Source organism: Amphiura filiformis, chromosome 15 (assembly GCF_039555335.1).
Source record: "Amphiura filiformis chromosome 15, Afil_fr2py, whole genome shotgun sequence".
Lineage (NCBI taxonomy): Eukaryota > Metazoa > Echinodermata > Ophiuroidea > Amphilepidida > Amphiuridae > Amphiura > Amphiura filiformis.
Window position 1 is genome coordinate 45,712,895 of NC_092642.1, and position 20,497 is coordinate 45,733,391.

At 36.7% G+C, this 20,497-nt stretch overlaps 1 protein-coding gene across 3 annotated transcripts; it reads left to right on the forward strand.

Moving 5' to 3' along the window:
- The first annotated feature begins 1,939 nt into the window (after positions 1–1,939).
- Positions 1,940–19,279, forward strand: LOC140171724 (uncharacterized). 3 transcript variants are annotated; one of them, XM_072195034.1, is made up of 11 exons: positions 1,940–2,032; positions 6,913–7,045; positions 8,117–8,353; positions 8,956–9,136; positions 9,692–9,813; positions 10,778–11,047; positions 12,185–12,319; positions 12,773–12,838; positions 13,828–14,079; positions 14,496–14,938; positions 16,616–19,279. In XM_072195034.1, exons 4-11 carry the CDS (start codon positions 9,024–9,026, stop codon positions 16,748–16,750), a joined length of 1,536 nt encoding a protein of 511 aa, XP_072051135.1. In that variant the 5' UTR covers positions 1,940–2,032; positions 6,913–7,045; positions 8,117–8,353; positions 8,956–9,023; the 3' UTR covers positions 16,751–19,279. The 3 variants fall into 3 exon arrangements, with proteins under 3 accessions (XP_072051135.1, XP_072051134.1, XP_072051136.1); XM_072195033.1 differs by lacking the exon at positions 1,940–2,032 and having other exon boundaries at positions 6,912–7,045; XM_072195035.1 differs by lacking the exons at positions 1,940–2,032; positions 12,185–12,319 and having other exon boundaries at positions 6,912–7,045.
- The last annotated feature ends 1,218 nt before the right edge of the window (positions 19,280–20,497 follow it).

A 20,497-nucleotide genomic window follows, 5' to 3' on the forward strand; every position in this document is an offset into this window, starting at 1 on the left:
AAAACATGTTAAGCATTTAAACATGTTTACAAATCGAGGATAAAGTGGTGAAATTCCAGAATTTCCTTTCAAAACCTTGGAACTATCACAATTCCAGAATTCTGACAATTCCAAGTTTTTGACAGGCTGCGTCAGAAACCTAAACTGTCAGAATTCAAGAATTTTGACAATTCCAAGTTTTTGACGGGCTGTGTCAGAATCTTGGAATTATCAAAATTCCAGAATTTCGACAATTCCAAGATTCTGATGCAGCAGGGCGTCACATTGGAACCATGACTTGTTGAACTTGAACACAATAACACATCCTAAATTATTGTAGGGGGTCACATGTTAATAAACACTACTGTACATATTGTGCTATCAGGGGTAGATAGCAGCACACATTGCACCACACACATTGTGCTATCAGGGTAGATAGCAACACACATTGCACCAAAATAATGTGCTATCAGGGGTAGATAGCTACACACATTGTACCAATCATATTGTGCTATAGATAGCAGCACACATTGCAACATAAATATTGTGCTATCAGGGGTAGATAGCAGCACACATTGTAACATAAATATTGTGCTATCAGGGGTAGATAGCAGCACACATTGCAACAAAAATATTGTGCTAGGCCTATCAGGGGTAGATAGCAACACACATTGCACCATTAAAAAGCTCATAAAGACAGTGCTGTCAGGGGTTGATACCTAGCAAACCCACAACGTTTTACAGAAACGGTTTAAATTTCGGGTTATAAAGGGTATAATTATAAACGTTTCAATAACATTCATTGAAAACGTGATGCAAAACATTTTATCAGAATGTTACATGTACTATATTGTCATGTACTACTTCCTATTCCAGAAAAATACAGCACTAATATTTTGGGATTAAAAAAATATTATCCTGTTCTGCAAAATGAAACATAGCTCAATCCTAATCCTTTAGTTAGTCCTAACTGGCAATAAAAGAAAAAAATCACTATTTTACTAATTTCTAGAAAAAAGAGCCAAAAACATGAATTTTCTGCATATTTTCTAACAATCGAGTCACAAAAATCAAAGAATTCGAACAAGTCTAAGCATTCAAAATCTTGAGTATATGCTGAAATTTTGCTAAAATTTGCACTTTTTTATGTTTCTTTAATTAACTTATCGGTTATCAGAATGGAACATGTCTTTTCCAAAAATTATACTGCATAAGCTGAATTTAGTATTGATACTAGTCTTTGGGCTTGATTGTCACAGCATACGAAAAACACCCTAAAACGCATGTTTTTGGCCCTTATTACAAAAATTGACCAAATATTAAAATTTGACTTTTATTGCCAGTTAGGACTAACTAAAGGATTAGGATTTAGCTATGTTTCATTTTGCAAAACAGGATAATATTATTTTAATCCCAGAAAATTAGTTCTGTATTTTTCTGGAATAGGGAGTACATATTATTGTTACCGTATTGCGGCCCCCTAGATATGCAGAAATTGCGGCCCATAGATATGAAGAAATTATCTATAGGGTCGTTATTGCAGATAGGCTTTTCTGCACCAATTTGGCAAAGGCAACAATGGTTTGTTTCACGTAAACCTACGTATTTTTCATTTAGTTAACAAAAATGCATATTTCCACTTTCCCGGTTGCAAGCATGTCAATTTCAATATTTTTTAATTTGTATAATTGTTTTGTTCTCAAATATTTTAAATCTAACTTTTTGAAGTTTTTTAAGTATTTGAAATAATTCCAGGATTTCTTATTCACAATACTATATAGGAAAACGAAAGCAACTGTCTTCCTTTGAATTGTATTAATGGCATCTTTCATTGCGTTTGTGAGGTCATAATAGGTATTGTCATAAATGTATTGAACACCGAGTTCTTCATGAGGTCATGTGAATTTTCTGAATACATGCAGAATTAACCGTGTATTGATATGGCATATAAATAGATGCGCTTGAGCCCAAGCTTACCATTTCCAATCAGGACTATCAGAAGAAAAAGTCACCATTCTGCGACTCTGGGCATCTGAGAAGCAACTTGGAACAGGTAGGCTATGTTCAATACTTTCTTACACGAATTATATTATTAGTCTTAAGGGGGTACTACATGTACACCCCTTGATAAATTTCTGACTATTTTTGCATTTTTCTCAAAAAATAATAACACACTGGTAACAAAAGTTATGTATGTGACCGCTAGAATATACCTCATAATGAACCACTTGTCTTGAATCACTGAAATTCGAGTGTAGTAACTGGATTCCTTGCCCCTATAATATACATAACTTTTGTTACCAATGTGTTATTATTTTTTGAGAAAAATGCAAAAATAGTCACAAATGTATTAAGTGGTGTAGTACCACCTTAAGCCTGTACTGTTATGGCCTATAAATAGGATGCGCATGATCATAAGCTTACCACTTCCAGAATGGAAAGTCACCATTCTGAGACTCAGGGCATCTATATACATGATCCACTCGGAACAGATATGTTTAATATTTTCTTACACGGTGTATATTATTATGTTTTAAATTGCATGGTGGATAGGCCATAAAAATTATACATTTAGTAAATTGTCATTAATTAATGCTTCAGAAATAAGCATTACATTCAACGTTGAAAAAAGTTGATCAAATCAAACTAAAACTATTTAAACCAAATTGGTGTCTTAAGGTACTGTGCAATAATTTTTGAGTCCTGTGGGAGGGTAAAAGTGGCGGGGGTTAAAACATATTTGGCAAGCCAAAACAAACCAACAATTTTTGGTAGATCGAGAGGAGGGGAGGGCAATCGTCTTTTGGCACAATTTACGAGGCGTCCCCTTTTTTCTTCTTTTTTTTAAAGGGGAAACAAGAGGGAATTCGAAAAGTTTGAGCAGACGCGACGGGGGAAAGCGATTTTTTTGCCAATTTTTGTTGTCAAAACTGTCACTCCCCGTGCCGTAAATATTGAACGGGCCAGGGTTTTAATGCTGTAACTCATCATGCTCAGGAAATGTTAATAACAATACAATTTTTCCTTCGTTGAATAAGTTCATCAGGTTTGTTGATTAAATAAACAAAAAGACATTTTAGCTTGACAAAACCAAGTGAATTTTTACTCACTACAATATTTCGTCCTTCTCATCGGAGGACTTCATCAGGTATGCCTGATATGGTCCCCGGATATGGTCATCTGATCCACTTTCCCGGGAGATGGGTTTCCGGTGATGTTTAGACTCATTTCCAGTCTTTTTTAAAAGCGGATCATATACGTGGCGTGGCTAAGGAAATATTTCATTAAGGACATTTCCTGGTTAAAGGGGTCTTTTGGAGCTACAAACAGTCAAATTCAAGGGTCTTTATTGGCTCTCTGGTTGAAAATCGCCTGAAAAAGCAGAAATGTGAGGAATGAGAGATTTAGATCAAAATCAAGGGTCTAGTTTCAGAGCTCTGTAACGTACGGTAAAATTCAAGGGTATATCCGGGGAGCATGATACCCGTATGGTCATTTGTGTTGAGCATGTTGAGTGCCCGCCCGGCAATAAAATAGTTCGCCACCTCCCCCCGGATTATGTCGGGGTGTATTTGTGTGGGTGTGTAGGTGGGGTGGGTGTCGGATGTATGTGTGGGGTATGCAGGGGGTGCCATCAGTTTGGAGGTGCGTATAATATGCGTGCTTGTGGTGCAAGTGGGGTGAGATTTAAAAAAAAAAAAATGTGTGAGCATTTTACCGTTTTTAGTAAATCGTGTTTCGAATCACAAACATTTCTGATAATTTCAGTGATTACAAAAGGTTGCAAGGAATTAGGTAAACTATAAAAAAAAATCAAATTACAACTATGGACAAATTTACAAAAGTGTTATTGGTCTCATCTCGCTAGGGCTCTGGTATAAACGTTTCGACAGTATTTTGTGTGGGACATGAGAGCACATCAGACATATCGAATTGAATTCTGAATGTATACGATGAATGGCCTTCTGATATCAAATAATTTTTTTAAATTAACGATATTCGCGATATAATACAAATTTTATGGTACAAATTATTAAAACTTGATATTTTTTTAAATTTGAATGATATTTAACAGCCCTCAAAGTAAACTTTCTAAATCTATTGATATGTACGTAAAGTGTATGTACCTTGGATGAAAAGCCGACGATCAAATGAAAATCTTGACCTTTCGTATTGAAGATATGGATTTCCCCCCCCCTACATATTTTGGTGGTTTTGATAAAACAATCCATATCTTCCATACGAAATGTCAAAATTTTCATTTGATCGTCAGCTTTTCATCCCAGCTACATACACTTAAAGTACATATCATTAGATTTATAAAGTTTCCTTCGAGGACTGTTAAATATCAAAAATATCAATTTTCAATCATTTGCCATAAAATTTGTATTATATCGCACATTAAAAAAAAAAAATCAAAATTATTTGATATCAGAACGACATTCTTCGTATTCAGAATGCAATTCGATATGTCTGATGTGCTCTAATGTCCCACACAAATACTGTCCAAACGTTCATACCCCACCTCTTAACAAAATCTATGAGAAAAGATATTTTAATTCTTACTCTTCATTCTTCTGTGCATTAAAATGTAATTATTTCTGTATGAATTTCTCAGTAGAATATGAAATGCAATGAAATACAAACAAAATCTGCGCTAACAATGCAACAAAGAACAATATTATTTAGCCTAAAGGGTTATATTATATTCAGCATCAAAGTGGTTACGTAATTCTCTTGGTTACCGGATCACGCTATTTTGGTATGCCTTCGAGTGCCATATACTTTGTGTGGTGATCGTTTCGATCGTGGTTCATTACTCAAGAGCGTGATCCCGTTGACATAGCAACATAACGTAACTTCGATACTGAATTCTTTGAGTTAGAGCCAAACCATCCTTGCATTGTGGACTCACGTGATTGCCATTGTGACGGTGCTTAGACTAAAGTGGCAAGATTTCCGTGTCACGGAAAAACGGACAAATTCACGGAATTTAAGAAAAAAAAAACCTGAAAACACGGAAATTCGCGGAAAACGTAAAAATGAAGAAAAAATAATGTAAACGTGAGGAAAAAATAATGAAAATGAAATCCGGCTTCAAAGATATCAGGCTTAAAACAACTAACTTGCAGATAATGCAAGTAACTTCTTTACCCCGATTTTAGCGGAAAATCGCAGAAGTCAGTCTTTTAAATCACGGAAAACTTGTCACTCTAGCTTAGACCTTCATGAGAATAAACAACCGGCATTAGTACAAAATGCACTTACGTCGTTCTTGCATTTTGTTTTTTTTAATGATTTATTTACCGCTTCATTTAGTATCAGATTGTATTAAAGGCATATAGGCCTATAGTGAATTTTCTCATTCAGAAAATCATAAACATCAAATTTCCGTGTTTTGCACCTTTTTTAATGGCATAAATGTGCTATATGTAGCCTGCAAATAGTTAAGCCGAAAGCCGTGGATTAAAGACAAAATAGGACATTTTGCATGAAATGTAATGTGTATAATGATATCCTTCTCTTCAAGGTCAAGGACCATTTAACAGGTTGTTGATTTTTTTAAGAAATAAAAAAAAAAGAATCAAATTAAAAAAATTTAAATTGGATTTATTTTAAATTTAAATCGATTTTTGTGATTTTTTAAATTCCAAGAACTGCTATACCCCATGATAAAGTCAAAAGAGACCAGTGGAATGCTATGTGCAATCCTATCAGGTATTTATAAAAAATCAAAATACGTTTTTACATGTGAAAAATACCGTGAAGAAAAAAATGGTAAAATCATGGGAAAAATCTGTTGAATTCTGCACCTTGAAGATGAATTTTCAGCAATAGATAAAGTGACATCATACAGGTATTTTGATTGTATCCAAAAGTTGTAGAAGCATTAGGAATGAAGTAAAACAGTCAATTTAAGAATTTTTAACCTTTTTTGAAATGTAAGTTAATTTAACTTACATTTCAAAAAAGGTTAAAAATGAAAAAGTTGATTTAAATCAGTGATTTTCATGTGATTTAAATCGTGATTCAATCGCGATTTAAATCAACGTTATTTAAATCAAGCAACCCTGTCATTTAACTCGGTTGACCCTACATAGTGCAAATAAATAAATAAAATAAGTAAATAAATCGGAACATTTTAAACTTTTGACCATGTGGGATGATTTTTGACATGTTGACACGTCTTGTCTATCTCCGTAGAGAGTGGAAACTATTATTTTTTTTAACAAGACAGATAGTTCGATATGCATTTTACAATAATCCACGCATTTTTTTTATCCCAGCTCTTTGGTTGCCCGTGCTTCTTGCCTTGTGCATAAACTGGACACAGATCATCTCCATGTATTTTAATTTTAAATATCTTCCATGATGTGTGTTTTGATTGTATAAACAGTAGTTGATTAAGAGCAGGGGGCTGGTGGTTATTATCTTTGTACCAGAGATGTAAGTTTTCGGGAAATATCCTGGGTTTGTTTTGGCTTGGCTCTTTCTCGGGCATTTTCATACATTTCACAGGAGTTTTTTGTGGCTTATATCTTTGTTGTGTGTCTTTTTTCCTCCACCAGTCCCAAGTACAGGGAATAATAATAATAATAATAATAATAATAAATAATCCAAGCATTTTTCATTTTTAACTTCGTCATTTACACAAAAACACAAAACAAATACCGTAGTCAAAAAGTACATGTATACCATGTGGTGGCACGGATGACTAGGACTTACATTGTTATCGGAAATTCAAAGAAAAGGGTACTGAAAGGAAACCTTAACATTGGGCTATTCCCGTGGAAATCCATCACCCCCTATGGAAGACATGACCTTAATCTCATGTCAAACAAAATTTTAAAAAAAACACGATAAAAATAAAGACCTTTTCTTGTTTTTTGTCACATGTCACCCAAGCAGCAATATTTTCTATACATATTACAGATTTTTTACAGTGAAAGGTAAAGTTGATTCAAGACTGCTTCTTCTGTGTATACCAGCATCATGACATTCAACTTGGGTTTGGTCTTCATGTGCTTTATTTTGGCTGCTGAATTTGCGACATATCTTTGTAAAGGTAAGAGTTAAAGGCCTAGTCAGTGATTTGCTCAACAGAAGGATCGTAAAAAGCATCAAAATTAATTTTGACACATTTTTTAAATTTAACTATTAATCTATTCCAACTTGATGACACCTCTGTCCATTTCAAAAAGGTATTATGGGATTTGATGAGACAGGTGCCCCCAACGCTCTGCAGGGTCTATTGTTCTATTGTTTCCGATTAGAGCGCTGACATATTGGAAAATGTTGCCAATCAATATTCATGAGAGTGTGCATTCAACGTCCAGTTTTCGAAATTGGGTGACTTGTGTTTGGCAGGTGTGAAATACATCTGACTGGGCGTTTTAATTACGTAACGAATAAAGGCATTGACATCATCGATGCCCAGTGCTGTTATGTGTTTAGTTATTATATAGGCCTAATAATTATTATTAAATGTATTCATCATTTCTTTCTTTTCCCTTCTCTGTACTTATCTCTACTGTTGTGTAGAGCTTTAATATGATGCCGGATCAGTGACCAATTTAATGGCGGAACCCTTTGTTCGAAACAATGGTACCACTTTTATGAATAGCCTGTCGCAACTTCTAATCGGCATCAAACGAACAAAGCCTTATATAATCTATTGCGACTCTATTTCTATTAAAAGCTCTTTGGGTGCCCCAGTTCAATTCTAAGCAAATTAGTGCTATACATGAGTTGACATGTGTTTACATTTGGTACGCCCTCTGTTGATCTGAGATCAAAACTGCCAGGCAAAAAGACTATAGTTTACATGGAAGAAGTTGATGTTTTTTCATTAACTTTGGTTTCACAGCAAATACTACTAAAAATGTTATCAAACTTGTTTACAAATGCATCAAGTCATATACATAATATCACACAAAACTTCAATGGTTTTTAAAAGGTGGGTTTTGAAGAGATTTATGTGGTCTGCCATAGACACTCCTGTGTTATTTTGCCTGGCATGAAACAACAGAGGGCGGTCTAAATGTAAATATGTGACATCATAGGTCAACTCATCTATAGCAAAATTAAATAGCTTTACCATGTTTACAGTAACATTAAACTTTTGTTTCTTTTGCAGACGACTTTGCTATCATTTGTAGTTACACTGAGTTGTATACGAGTCCAATGTCCTCCTCTATCCCTACCAAGCTCAGAAATCTGGGGAGTCTTGGCACTCTATATGATGTAGATTATGACCCATCAACCGATCAAATCTACTGGGCTTAAGCCTCTAAGATCGGTAGATGCGACACTGATGGAACCAACCAGCAAACGGTGGTACAAAGTCCGACTTACAATGGCCAGAGTTGTAGTGGTAAGCACGGTTTCAAATTCGAGCATTTTCGCTGAGAACTGGCCTCGGCCGCTTTTTTTTTCTTTTTCTGCAACCATAATGGGCCACTGCAACCATAATGGGCCGCAAGCCCGCAATACACCAACCATTTAGGGTATACGGTAAGGGGTTAGGGTTAGGGTTAGTGTTCGGGTTAAGGTCAGGGTTAAGGTTAGGGTTGGGTGTTGGGGTTTATGGATTTGGATTAGGGTAAGATTTGGGGTTTGGGGTTAGGTTATGGTTATGGTTAGCGTATATTGCGGCCCCGATTAGTTGTAAAAGCAATTCAGGCTCGACCAAAATACGACCTATATAATATTTTAAGATAAACCATGTTTTAGGAAATTCACGAAAAGCGTGCGAAATGAAAAACGAATTTGGCATAGGCTTACGCCTCCAAGAAAATCTTGGAAATGGATCAACTTTGGGCCCTCAATGTGCTTCGATCACCACAACCCTCCTTTATTGCCGACTCTGAATGAATTTTTAGGATAAAAATAATGAAATTTGTTTTTCATACAACATTACGTAATTAAAGCATATAGAGCTTCATCAGTTTATGATTTCATCGTTTCATCTTGCAGGTTTTTACAGCATTCAACTTAACCTTGCTACACGTGTTATCTACTGGGTGACAAACTGCCCTAGTTCTATGAATACACTACAGAAAGCTAACATGGATGGCACCCCAACAGTTACTACACTTGGACAAAAATCTAATTACCAATATTCATGGACAGAAATATCATTAGACAAAGACACTGGGTAATTAGTCACGAATTGCTTTATAAATAACCATGGCAACAGAAAATAATATAAATTGGAAAAACAGTGGCATGATGGACGGGGATTTTATAAATAAACAAACATTTTCACCAAGTTCGCCGTCGCAAATAATAAAGGAGTAAAGTGGAAAGGGCGATCCCGCCTGGGAATCGAATCAAGGATCTCAGGTTTACGAAACCTGTGCCTTAACCACTCGGCCACGGGAGCTTCATGATCGGCGAAAAAAGTGCAAAATTATGTTTATTTAGAAAATATTTGGTCTTAATTCGGGTTTGTTTAGAAATTGAGTTTCTTTTGTTATTCTCCCTCCCCTCTCTCACACTCCCGCTCCCTCTCCTGCTCCTCCCTCTCACCATCTCTTGTGCCTCATCTTCCTTTTGTCTCATTCTTGCACACGTGTTGTTATATCGGTCAATGTGACATTCATTTCCAGATGTCTGACTTTTAAGATTTGGAAAATAGCATTTCAACCATTTGAATAAGAATTGGTAATTATGGTGATGATATTTTTGTTTTGTATTTCCTTTTGAACAGTGACATATACTGGTCAGTGTATGACCGTGGCGATATCTACCGAGTGACTCCATCTGGTATCATCACAACAGTTGTCAACAGAGGATGGTCTAATGGAGCATCTGTGGTATTTAATAGTCCAGGTAATGTATTCTTGCTAAAATACTCTAAATTTCCTCTTTGAGGTGGCTGATAAACATATTTTTGTTTGTGAAAGTGTTCTAGCGCAGAAAGTATCAAAATATTACCGAATTTCAAAATACATAAAATGAAAATCCTATGAATGCTTCAGAATTTTATCTTCTCTTCCAACCAAGCTAACCTGCACTGCTGCTGGAGAATAAAATCTTAATTTTAATTGATCTTTTCGGTAAATCCCATAAGCCTTTGCGAGTACAGCTGAGAACTCGCCATTTGATGTCACGCCGATCTGCGCCGATGCGAACATTGTTTATCGAACATCGTTACTGAGTCCCTCGGCCCCGATCTCGAAACAATAAACATGGCGGAATAAAATGACCGTGCGTAAGCAGTTGAAGGACTGGTGGATCAAGCCTACATCGTTACTGCGCATTGCAAGTTGGCGTGACGTCAAATGACGAGTTCTCAGGTGTATTCGCAAAGGCTTATGGGATTTACCGACAAGGTCAATTGAGTGCAGTGGTAGGTCAGAGTTTCCCGAAATAACGGGATGATGAGTCATTTAAAGGGAGTAGAAAAAACTTGAACATGCTGACGGAGAGAATAAAGAAGCCGACAAGAAGGAGGAATGAAGAAAAAAGAAGAAATAAAACATATAGACATGATAGACAAAACAAAAAAGACACCATAAGTAATATATGTTTAATTGGACACTATTTGCTCACTAGTGATTCTAATACATAGGGACCATGACCATGTGAGTAGTAATCGGATACATCTTCGCCAGATATTATGCTTTTTATCTTGAGAAGTTCAAGAGTCGAATAGTTGAATAAGATGATACGTTGTGTATGGTATGCAAGTATAGATCTGTTTTGATGTAATGTGATTTGATTTGATTTGATTTGATTTGATTTGATTTGATTTGATTTGATTTGATTTGATTTGACTTGATTTAATTTGCAGACACTTTATTCTGGACACAATATTCTCCAGATAACATAATATTTACTTCTGACAAAGACGGTCAGAATGAGGCAACCTTCTACACCCAGACTGGGTATCACAATGCAGACCAGCTGACTTTGTACAAGGATGAGATCTACTTCATACAGGCTGGATACCCTGCAGGTCGCAGGATATATCACATGAAAACAGATGGAAGCCAGTCTACTCCTGTTCAAGACACCACTGTAACATTTGCTCCATCCTGTCTTCATATCTACGACAATTCTGGTAAGTGTTCATCTGGTATTTGACCAATAAGGTAGCGTGCTCTGCCCAACGCAACAAAGAGCGCTCTACCTCATTGGTTAAAACCCAATCGCTATCGCTAAGAGATGTATAGAATTCTTTTAAGAGTTCATCAAAATTGAAATTGTTTAAATCGTCATAACAAAGTCCATACGCCAATATTGTGACCGGTTCCAATAAAACCTGGAATGAAATGGGCTATTCCAGTTGAAGTCCATACACCCCCTATGGAAGACATGACTTTTTAAACCATTATGAAATTCACACTCCCTGTGTGGAAGATTAAAATCTTATCTGAATGGGTGAGTCCATTTGAAATCTACACCCCCTGTGTGGGTAATTAAGGTCATGTCTTCCATAGAGGGGGGTAGCCTATTTATTTATTTATTTATTTATTTTTATTTATAACATTTGGCACAAGGCCAGGCATATCCAATATTGAAAACACAATAAATTGAAGGATTGCCCTTACATTAAAATCAAAACATTACTAGAAAATACATATAATCAAGACAGAAATGCAATGTAATGGATGTAATGGCCCAATATCAGCAGACCTCCTTTTGAGACAAATAAGTTTTAAAACATACCCTTAAAAACGAAAAAAATAAAAGTATAATGTTAACAAAAAGTATCCGAACACTTAAAACAAAAGCAATATCTATTAAATCTAAATTACAAAATAAAGTTGTCGATAGATGGAGGAATTTTGTTCTACGTACTTTGATACCTCGTACTGAATGAGGTATCAAAATACGGAGGACAAAATTCTCTATCGACTACTTAATTTTTTGTAATTTAGTTGTATACATGTAGTATCTTTAAGAAATGTCTTTTGTTTGAAGTATTCGATTACATTGGGCGCAGTATATATAAGAAAAAAGAGGGCGCTAATAAATCAATAATTGCCCAATGACTTATGTTTAACGCTTTGTAATTGAAGAAGTACAATGCTCTATTTCACGGAATCCGTATCCAGGGTCCGTATCAAAGTGCACCGTATCTGTAAAAGTATTCAAGTGGTACAAACAATTTGAGGTCCTTTCAACATGCATTATAAAACCAAAGGTTTTGTAAAGATGTATTATATGCTTTTGTATTGTATGACTATGATAACAGTTCCTCGTGGTACCATCGCTTCTGAAATCACTGAAAAACCTACACCAACACCGGCAAAGAAATCAACATTATCTACTGAAGGAACTACTGTTAAACCTACATCGACATCAGCCCTGAAATCAACGTTGTCAAATGGTAATTATTTTAAAAGCAAAAAATGATATGTATTAAAAAATAAACTGACACCAACATCTGAATCCAAAATCAAGCAACGTGCAACATCCGGCACAGCTCCGCAACCGGAAGTTGCCGCATCGCTAGCCTCGCTGCAAGAATGGTGGATATTGGTTTTCCGCCATACCTCTGGGATGCTTTAACATAACAATTTACTCATTGATATATTTTGTGGTGTCACAAATGGTTACATTTACCCTTGCTGTCGTGCCCTGCGGGGCTATTATATTGGAACGTCATTAGTTGCAAGGCTTAACTGTCAGCGGCCTTAGCCCTGCGTGGCTTGCATCCTGTAGGGTGGTGCAATTCTTGCGAGGCGGCAACATCCGATAGTTTTCCCACACATATACCACCATGGTTTTCTAGCCTAAGTGATCAATCGTTTTCTTAACGTTCCATTTCTGATATAAACAGTTCTTCCACGTACTGATGTTACCAAACAGCGAACTAAGACTATCACAGCCTTGTCACCAACCAAAGGTAAGCTCTTACTGCAAGTGGTAAAATAAGGGAAACAGCCCAAAATGGTAAAGTTAGGGTTTAAGGTATTTAGGTTAAGATTAGGGTTAGGGATTAGGTTAGGGTTCGTGTTAGTGATAGGATTCGTTAGGTTAGGATTAGCTTGACGTTTACAGTTAGACTTAGGGTAAGAATTAGGGTTTACAATACTTTTATTGGATTTTCGGACTAATGACCATTTGGACTGTAGACCTGTAACCAAAATAATAATAGTCAGTACCTAAACCGTGACAGCCTTTTTGGAAAGATTCGAGACACAAGGAAATTATGTGTCATGAAATTGAAAAATAGTGGTGCATCTTAAATTTTCACTTTAGCGCTGACCGACGAGCGATTAATATTTGACCAATGGGTAACTCGCATCTTCTAGCGTTGGGAAAAGTTCGTTGCCACATTGATGAAAAAACATTTAGCTTTAGAGGGAATCTGTCATCAAGGAATTCAAATATTGCACTCGTACCTTTCTAGTCCTTACCAGTTCGAAATTGGGCTTTTCTAGTTGAAATCCATATACACCATCTATGGAAGACATGACCTTAATCTCACCACAGATTCTGATCTCACATAGGAGTGTAGATTTCAAACCCCATTTGAAATTCACGCTACTGAATATAACTATTTGTGCAAATTTTCGCCCGCTCCCTCATGTCCCTGGACAAGTGTTTCAGGAATGGTGAGATGGGGGCTAGGAGGGTATCCTTGCCCCCTCCCCCGATGCCACAACCCCTAGCTACACCACTGAGACCAACACAAAATTGTACCGACGGCTTAAAGATTTGGACACTTGTTGAAAAGGTGTCCTCCAAACTTTTAAAGCCATCCCACTGGATAGTCACAATCTAATAACAAGAGTATACGATTCGCTTCCGTGCTCGAATAAACTCTCAGCAAAAATGACAAAATACGGAAAGAGTGCATGTTTCTTGATGTATTGTTTTTTGTTTTTTCAGAATCGGTTCAAAGCGACGATAGCGGTACCCAAAGCACGCTTTCAAAAACCAATCCCACCCCAAAGGCAGATGCCACCTCCCTGGACGACAAATCTCTTAGCTCTATTCAAATCGTGATCATCGCCATCTGTTCCTTTGTTGTTATTATCATTGTCATCATCATCATCATTTTGGTGATGAAGCGTTCAGCATGTGAGAAAGATGTGCCGGTTGAGAACGGCGTCAACGGAATAACTGCTTTGGATTCACCTAGTAAGTGCAAAGTGTAGACAATTTATTATCATTACGTTTCACTACTTGAAGAGAATTGATCAAAAATTGAATTCCCTACTGAGGTTAATATCTGCCAATGAATTGACCACATCTCCAGGCTGTCATTATTCTAGAGGCAGTATACACAAGTGGGTCAATGAGTTACATAAAGATGACCTTGTGTGGTATTTAGGAAGTGAGTTTTGCCTTAGGCAATTTGTGGTTAAATGTTGATCCTTCACTGAGTTATTACCGTCCATTTGGTTGAAAAAGGAGGTGAGACATGATCAATTCTGTTCAGGCAGTGAAACCTAATGTCCAATGTGTTCAGGTGTCATTTTTATTTACATAATTATTGATCTCCAGAACTGTCCCACATTGAAACATTTTCTTGTTTTGTTGTGATATGTTTTTAGTGTATGCTGCTGTAGCAGATGATGTATTTACGTTTGCAAATCAAGGACCACCACCACAAAAGCAAAACAACAATAATAACAATGAACCAATTGAGCTGCAAGGAGATTATATGGATATGAAGGGGAACATCAAAAATACCGGTATACAGGGAGTCCATGAAGCGAGTTATGCTAATACCCAGACATTCCGACCAGTGCAAGAAACTGAACATGATTATGACGACCCTCCGATTTCAGGGAGGTACCATAATAATGGGGTTAGTTATATTAATACATCACAACATGGCGGACCGGAAGTGATGTCACAGGAACGTCGATCGGTCGATGTCATCACGCAAGCTGCAAAGAAAAACACTTACGCCAGGAGTGAAGATGTGGGCAATGTCAACAGGCGAATGACGCATCAAGATGATGACATCAAGGGCAAGACTACTGCCAATGAGGTGAGCATCATTGTTTATCAACAAAGGCGAGGGACTAGTCTATCGATATGCTTGAACGAACGTTACACTGTTCAATGGCTTTCTTGTACTATAATTATGAAATGTGTTGGGCGATTTAAAATGCACGAGCCCTGAGCAAACTACGATGCGTACGCACACAGCAGGTCAAATAACAATGGAAATTTTTGCATACTGCAGTTACTGTCCGTTTTCCTATACACAATACACAGTGCTCTCACCATTGACGCGTGACCCCTACAAATGATGTATGTTGGGAGAATGGACACTTGCCTAGTTAACATCACTGTGTGAAAAATAACCAGCCAATATTTTATTTATTCTCCAAAACTTCTAGCAAATATATTTCTCTAACATGACCTAAAATTACAGCTAGGTTAGATGTTCAGAAATGGTCGTACTTTTGTAAAATATGAGTGAGGGCAAGGCATAGCTAGCCAACTCCCCGTGTTATTTGAATGGAGATTTGACCGAAAATATTGGTATCGGACCGCTCACTTCTGAAGGATGCCACAAAAACCGGTAAAAGCTACATTTAAATTATTCTAAATAGGTTCTAGAAAATAAAGTTTTGTAACATGTCCTAAATTTTTAGCTAATTTAGGTGTTTGGAGAGGGTCGTACTTTTGTGTTTTAGGAAGGACATGTAAACGACAGATAACACCAAAAATATGAAGACATTATTTCTAAACCGTGTTAAGTCAAAAATCATTATGTTGCTCATTTTCAAGAATGCTGGTTTACAAAAAGCACGACATTGTCTGATTTCGTGAACAAAGCCACACATAACATTGTTTCCTTTCGTTTCCTTTATAATCGGTTACCCAACTGAAGCTATGAATACCAGTTTTATTGCGATATCGCACATGAAAACAGTCACTTGTGCACAACCAGAGAAGATCCGATTTAATCAGTTGAGCTGTTTCAATGAGTGTTATCTTGGTTTAATAGCTTTTAATGGGGTTAAGTCCTGCAAAGGTCGAGATGAATTCTACTGTAGACATGACTGCATCATGGTGTATATATACTGTCGGGCAATGACGTCATATCTCAAGTGGTCTAAGGTTATTTGCCAAATTGTCCTGAGAATCATTTGTTTGTGTGATGCTGTAAGGGGTCCATACTAACCATATGGATCAAACCTTGGATGTAGTGTGGGTTGAACGAATCCTCTTTTAGAGCTGCTGCAGGATACAACTCCTGTTCATTACGTTTCACTACCTGGAGAGAATTGATCAAACATTGAATTCCCTCCTGAGGTTCGTATCTGTCAATGAGTTGACCAGATCACAAGGATGTCATTATAGCTAGAGGCAGTATATAACACAAATGGGTCAATGAGTTACATAAAAATGACCCTGTGTGGTATTTTGTTCCCAGAAAGTGAGTTTTGCCTTATGCAAACTGTGGTTAGAGTTATTACCGTCGATTTGGTTGAAAAAGGAGGTCAGACATGATCAAATCTCAACAGGTAACAAAACGTAATGTCTATTTGTTTAGTCATGTGACGGTTAAAACTACTATGCAGTAGCTGTCAGATTTAAGCTCCACATGCCTTCTGCCAAATCGTACCTATTTTAAGTTTCCAATAGGAAGCCTCTCAGTTTCCCGTGCCAAATGGGTAATTCTTTTTGTTTTATTTCTTCTTTTACTGTTTAGACATCAACTGAATCTGAGCAACCCAGATTAGATTCTGGAGAATACGACGAGCACCATCTTTGGCAGCACCTTGTGGCGGATGGACAATGCATCAGTTTTGAGTTCGTACGGGATGAAGAACAAGATGATAATTAATTTTAGTTGACTATAATGGAAGACAAAGATAAAAAGACTAGTTTGCGTCTGACGTCAGTGTCAATTAAATTCCCTACGATCCTTGATTGGTTAATATAGCGCGTAAAAGGAAGGTCGATTTATCTGGTGCCGATCGGAGAAAAGGAATAGCAGAACGTGGTGAAATTACAAGGCAAAAAGCAACTTTTCTAGGCATTGTTGACAAGGTACCTTCGCAAAAGAAAGTTTTCTACTATAAATACCTAACCTTAGTTTGAGATGGTTTGTGTGTTTTAAGGTGCAAAATTAATAATAAGGCGCCCGGTTTTCCCGCCGTGTTCAGCAACTCATATCATCACGAAATTGTAAACAAACCGTGTTCAAGTTTGATTGACAGATGACGTCAGACGCAAACTATTAAAGAAGAAAAGGTTCTTTTTCAGATCAAAGTAATTTGGTGCATACTAAGTCAGGAATCTTGATCACTCTGTTGTGGTGTTTCTAGATATTTGATGAAACGTCAACGCTGTTTGGTCTTTATGACGTTTCCAAACTTCCTAGTTGCCGTTTATTGATGAGTTGATCGCAGATCTTGTCTAGTTTGTAAGCCCCCTCATCTTTGTTCATGGTGTTCTTACAGATTACCTCCTTTAGCCAGCGTGTTGTTTTATCAAACATACCGTTTCAGCAAACATCTATAAGCACCACAACAGAGTGATAAAAATTCCTGAATGAAATATTTCTGAGCGAGTATCAGATTCTTGGATCAGAAACACGGTTGTTTGATGACATGTCGAACTGGTATTCATTTTTAAGCGAAGTTGAACACCGATGGCGCTATTTATCTTCAATCTTGTGTGCATCCTCTCAAGGGGTAGACACTTGTATAATGACATTAAAACATCAGCAAAGTGAGTAACAAATAGCAAGGAAATTTTCTAAAAATAATCATGATAAAATGAAAGGAATAGCTCAAATTATTGGGCTAAATTAAAATTTAAATGCATGTAAATAGCGCCCTCAATTTTCACACAAATATACAATTTACACACAATTGTTTACAATACAAACAAATGTACATATTAGTATAATAGCTAGCTGTTGGTATTTTACAGGTCTACTTTTATAATTAGCCTAATTAGATTGAGCATCTGGCAAACGGACTATAAACCAAGAGACCAGGTTTAAAGGGTTAGCCACTTTTGATATAAAATTGGATCGATTGAGCCCATATTTATATAAATATTAGGCGTAAAGCATCCAATTTTATCATTATTATGTTTAGGATCCAATATTTTAACACACTTGGATTCATCAAAACATAATAATGAAAATAATTGGCCAGAAATTTGTGGGCTCTGCCATGTTTACTCAGAGTTTTTGCCTATAGATATATTTATAACTGAGAGGCAAAAATTTGTTGTTTGTGATTTTCTCCAATTTTTTTAAAACACCAAATAGGCCTATATAGATTCCTTTCCAAAAGTGTATATACTTTTATATATCTTGCATATATTATTAAGAAGTTAAACTTCTGAGAGTGCACAGTCCCCTTAACTTAGTCGGCCATAAAAGCTAATAAAGAATGATGCCAGTTTAGAGGCCAGCCCCATGAAATTTCCGCGTTTTGGACATGTATCAAAATGTTCATGTTCAGAGGAGTCTGGAGAATCATTTCTGCCATGTTGTCAACTTTGTAACCCGCTCGTGCTATTCCGTTTCCATGGCAACGGTCGCAAAGTTTAAGGGTTTTTGTCATTTTTTACCAAAAAATGTCACATAACGAAACATAGACGAGAAGAAAGCATAATAGATTACGTAGAGTATTTAGGATTCACTATATCAAAGAGACTTCCTCGCCTTCCTCCGAATCGAACGCCAGGAACTTTCCACGATTTATGACTCGTTCTTAGAAAAAGAAGATTAACTTTACCCAATGCAAGACCAAAGAACACACTGCCTTTTTAAAACCTGTCACAACGTTTTATTTCAGCCATTCAAAGATTTATTTAAATAACATAGTTAATTTGCATAACACAAACAATATATATAACATGGCATAATATTATATTATCATGCATGCAACGGAAAGTGCGCTACATTTTATACGACTATGTAGTCTATTGGTTATTCCATTTAAAATTCACACTCCCCCTGTGGAAGATTTTGGAAATATCTTTCACATGGGGAGTATGAATTTCAAATGGAATAAACACATTAGGCAGCTCCATTTGCATTTCATATACCCTCTGAGAAAGATTAAACCTGAATCTTCCACCGAGGGAGTAGGTGAGTTTCAAATGGAGCTATAATGTGTTCATTCCATTTGAAATTCATACTCCCCTGTGGAAGATATTTCCAAAATCTTCCACAGGGGTATAGTGTGTATTTTAAATGGAATAGCCTATTATGGCGACGCAGACTGTTCCCATCCTGCATAGGCGGGGTGACTAACATCTTATGCTCTTTACAGAACCAGCTAATGTGTGGTTTATCATCAAGCCTTAAAATAAGCAGATCTGGACCAGATTTCACACAAAGCGGCTTTTTTTTTTTTAAAACCAGGCTTTATTTGAAAGCAAAAAACAACGTAGAGCCTGGTTCACATGATTTTGGTGTGGACCAGGAGCCAAAATGTTATGATCATTGGGTAAATGGGTCTTGGGTGCCTGCTTATTTTGAGGCTTGGTGTTAGCATAACAGTCCCGGTGAGGTGGGGGGGGCACTCGCATAATGAAAGTGACGTACCTGTGCTGTGCCTACCGGAGCGACTTTCAGGACGTATATAAGCCTACATAATCGGCCCGTAGGATTTTTTTCTACAAAGGGTCATTCAGTGTGGACCAGTGTTTACTCTCTCTGGAAATTGGGTGGGCCAAATGAAACATTTTCTTCCTAAATTGGCCCAATTTTGGCTCAGTAATTCCCCAAATTGACTAATTGTAATACAGCATTACAAATTTGTGTGGGCCAAAAATAATTTTCACTGGGCCAAAATTGAGACATACGGCCTCTGAGTAAACACTGGTGTGGACCCGACCCTTTAATAAGGGGTCATTCGATATGGACTGCTAAAAATTGGTGTCATTTGGTGGTCTTTTCAATTTTTACAAAATACTTGATATTTGCAATTCCATACTAGTCCAAAATGAAGGTGAATTTGGGCATTTACCTGGCCAGTACAATTTTGTTATTTTACCCTATACTGGGCCCAAAACATGGCGTTGAGCTAAAAAGGGAGTCATTTACGTGTATAGTTTATGGAAACTAATAGCTTCCATAATAGATTTCCAAAAGGAAAAGGGGTCTATTGCCAAGCACATGACGCGTGTCAATTATGCGAATGCCCCCGGGGTTATTATATAATAAGTTACTTCATTATTTTAATATCGACAGATTCACTCAATTCAGTTGGTAGGGTAATTTGTATATAAGGGTGACCTATTATAGGCCTACCACGACATGTATATAAATACAGGTATTGTAGGATAATGGTAAAATACAATAATAAAAAATAATCCCGTGTCCCCACATTGTTTGTTTCACTTTTTAAAAAAACCCGATTTTCTTCCACATGTTTCTGAGACCAACCTTCTTCTTTTGGCCTTAGTGAGATGCTGTACTCCATAATAACAGAATAACCTTCCCAAATGTAATAAACATAATTATTATACCCTTACATTAACCGATTCATTATAGGTTTTTAATATTTTGTGACTCGTATAAACAGATCAACACAATTATAAACCGTAAAACCTCGTCTACAAG

What these genes read in the sequence shown, in the direction of transcription:
- LOC140171724 (XM_072195034.1), top strand. Translation starts at nt 9,024, where the DNA reads ATGAATACACTACAGAAAGCTAACATGGATGGCACCCCAACAGTTACT. An exon ending in TGTGGTATTTAATAGTCCAG is followed by an intron (nt 9,814 to 10,777) that starts GTAATGTATTCT and finishes TTTAATTTGCAG; the next exon opens with ACACTTTATTCTGGACACAA. An exon ending in TCATATCTACGACAATTCTG is followed by an intron (nt 11,048 to 12,184) that starts GTAAGTGTTCAT and finishes CTATGATAACAG; the next exon opens with TTCCTCGTGGTACCATCGCT.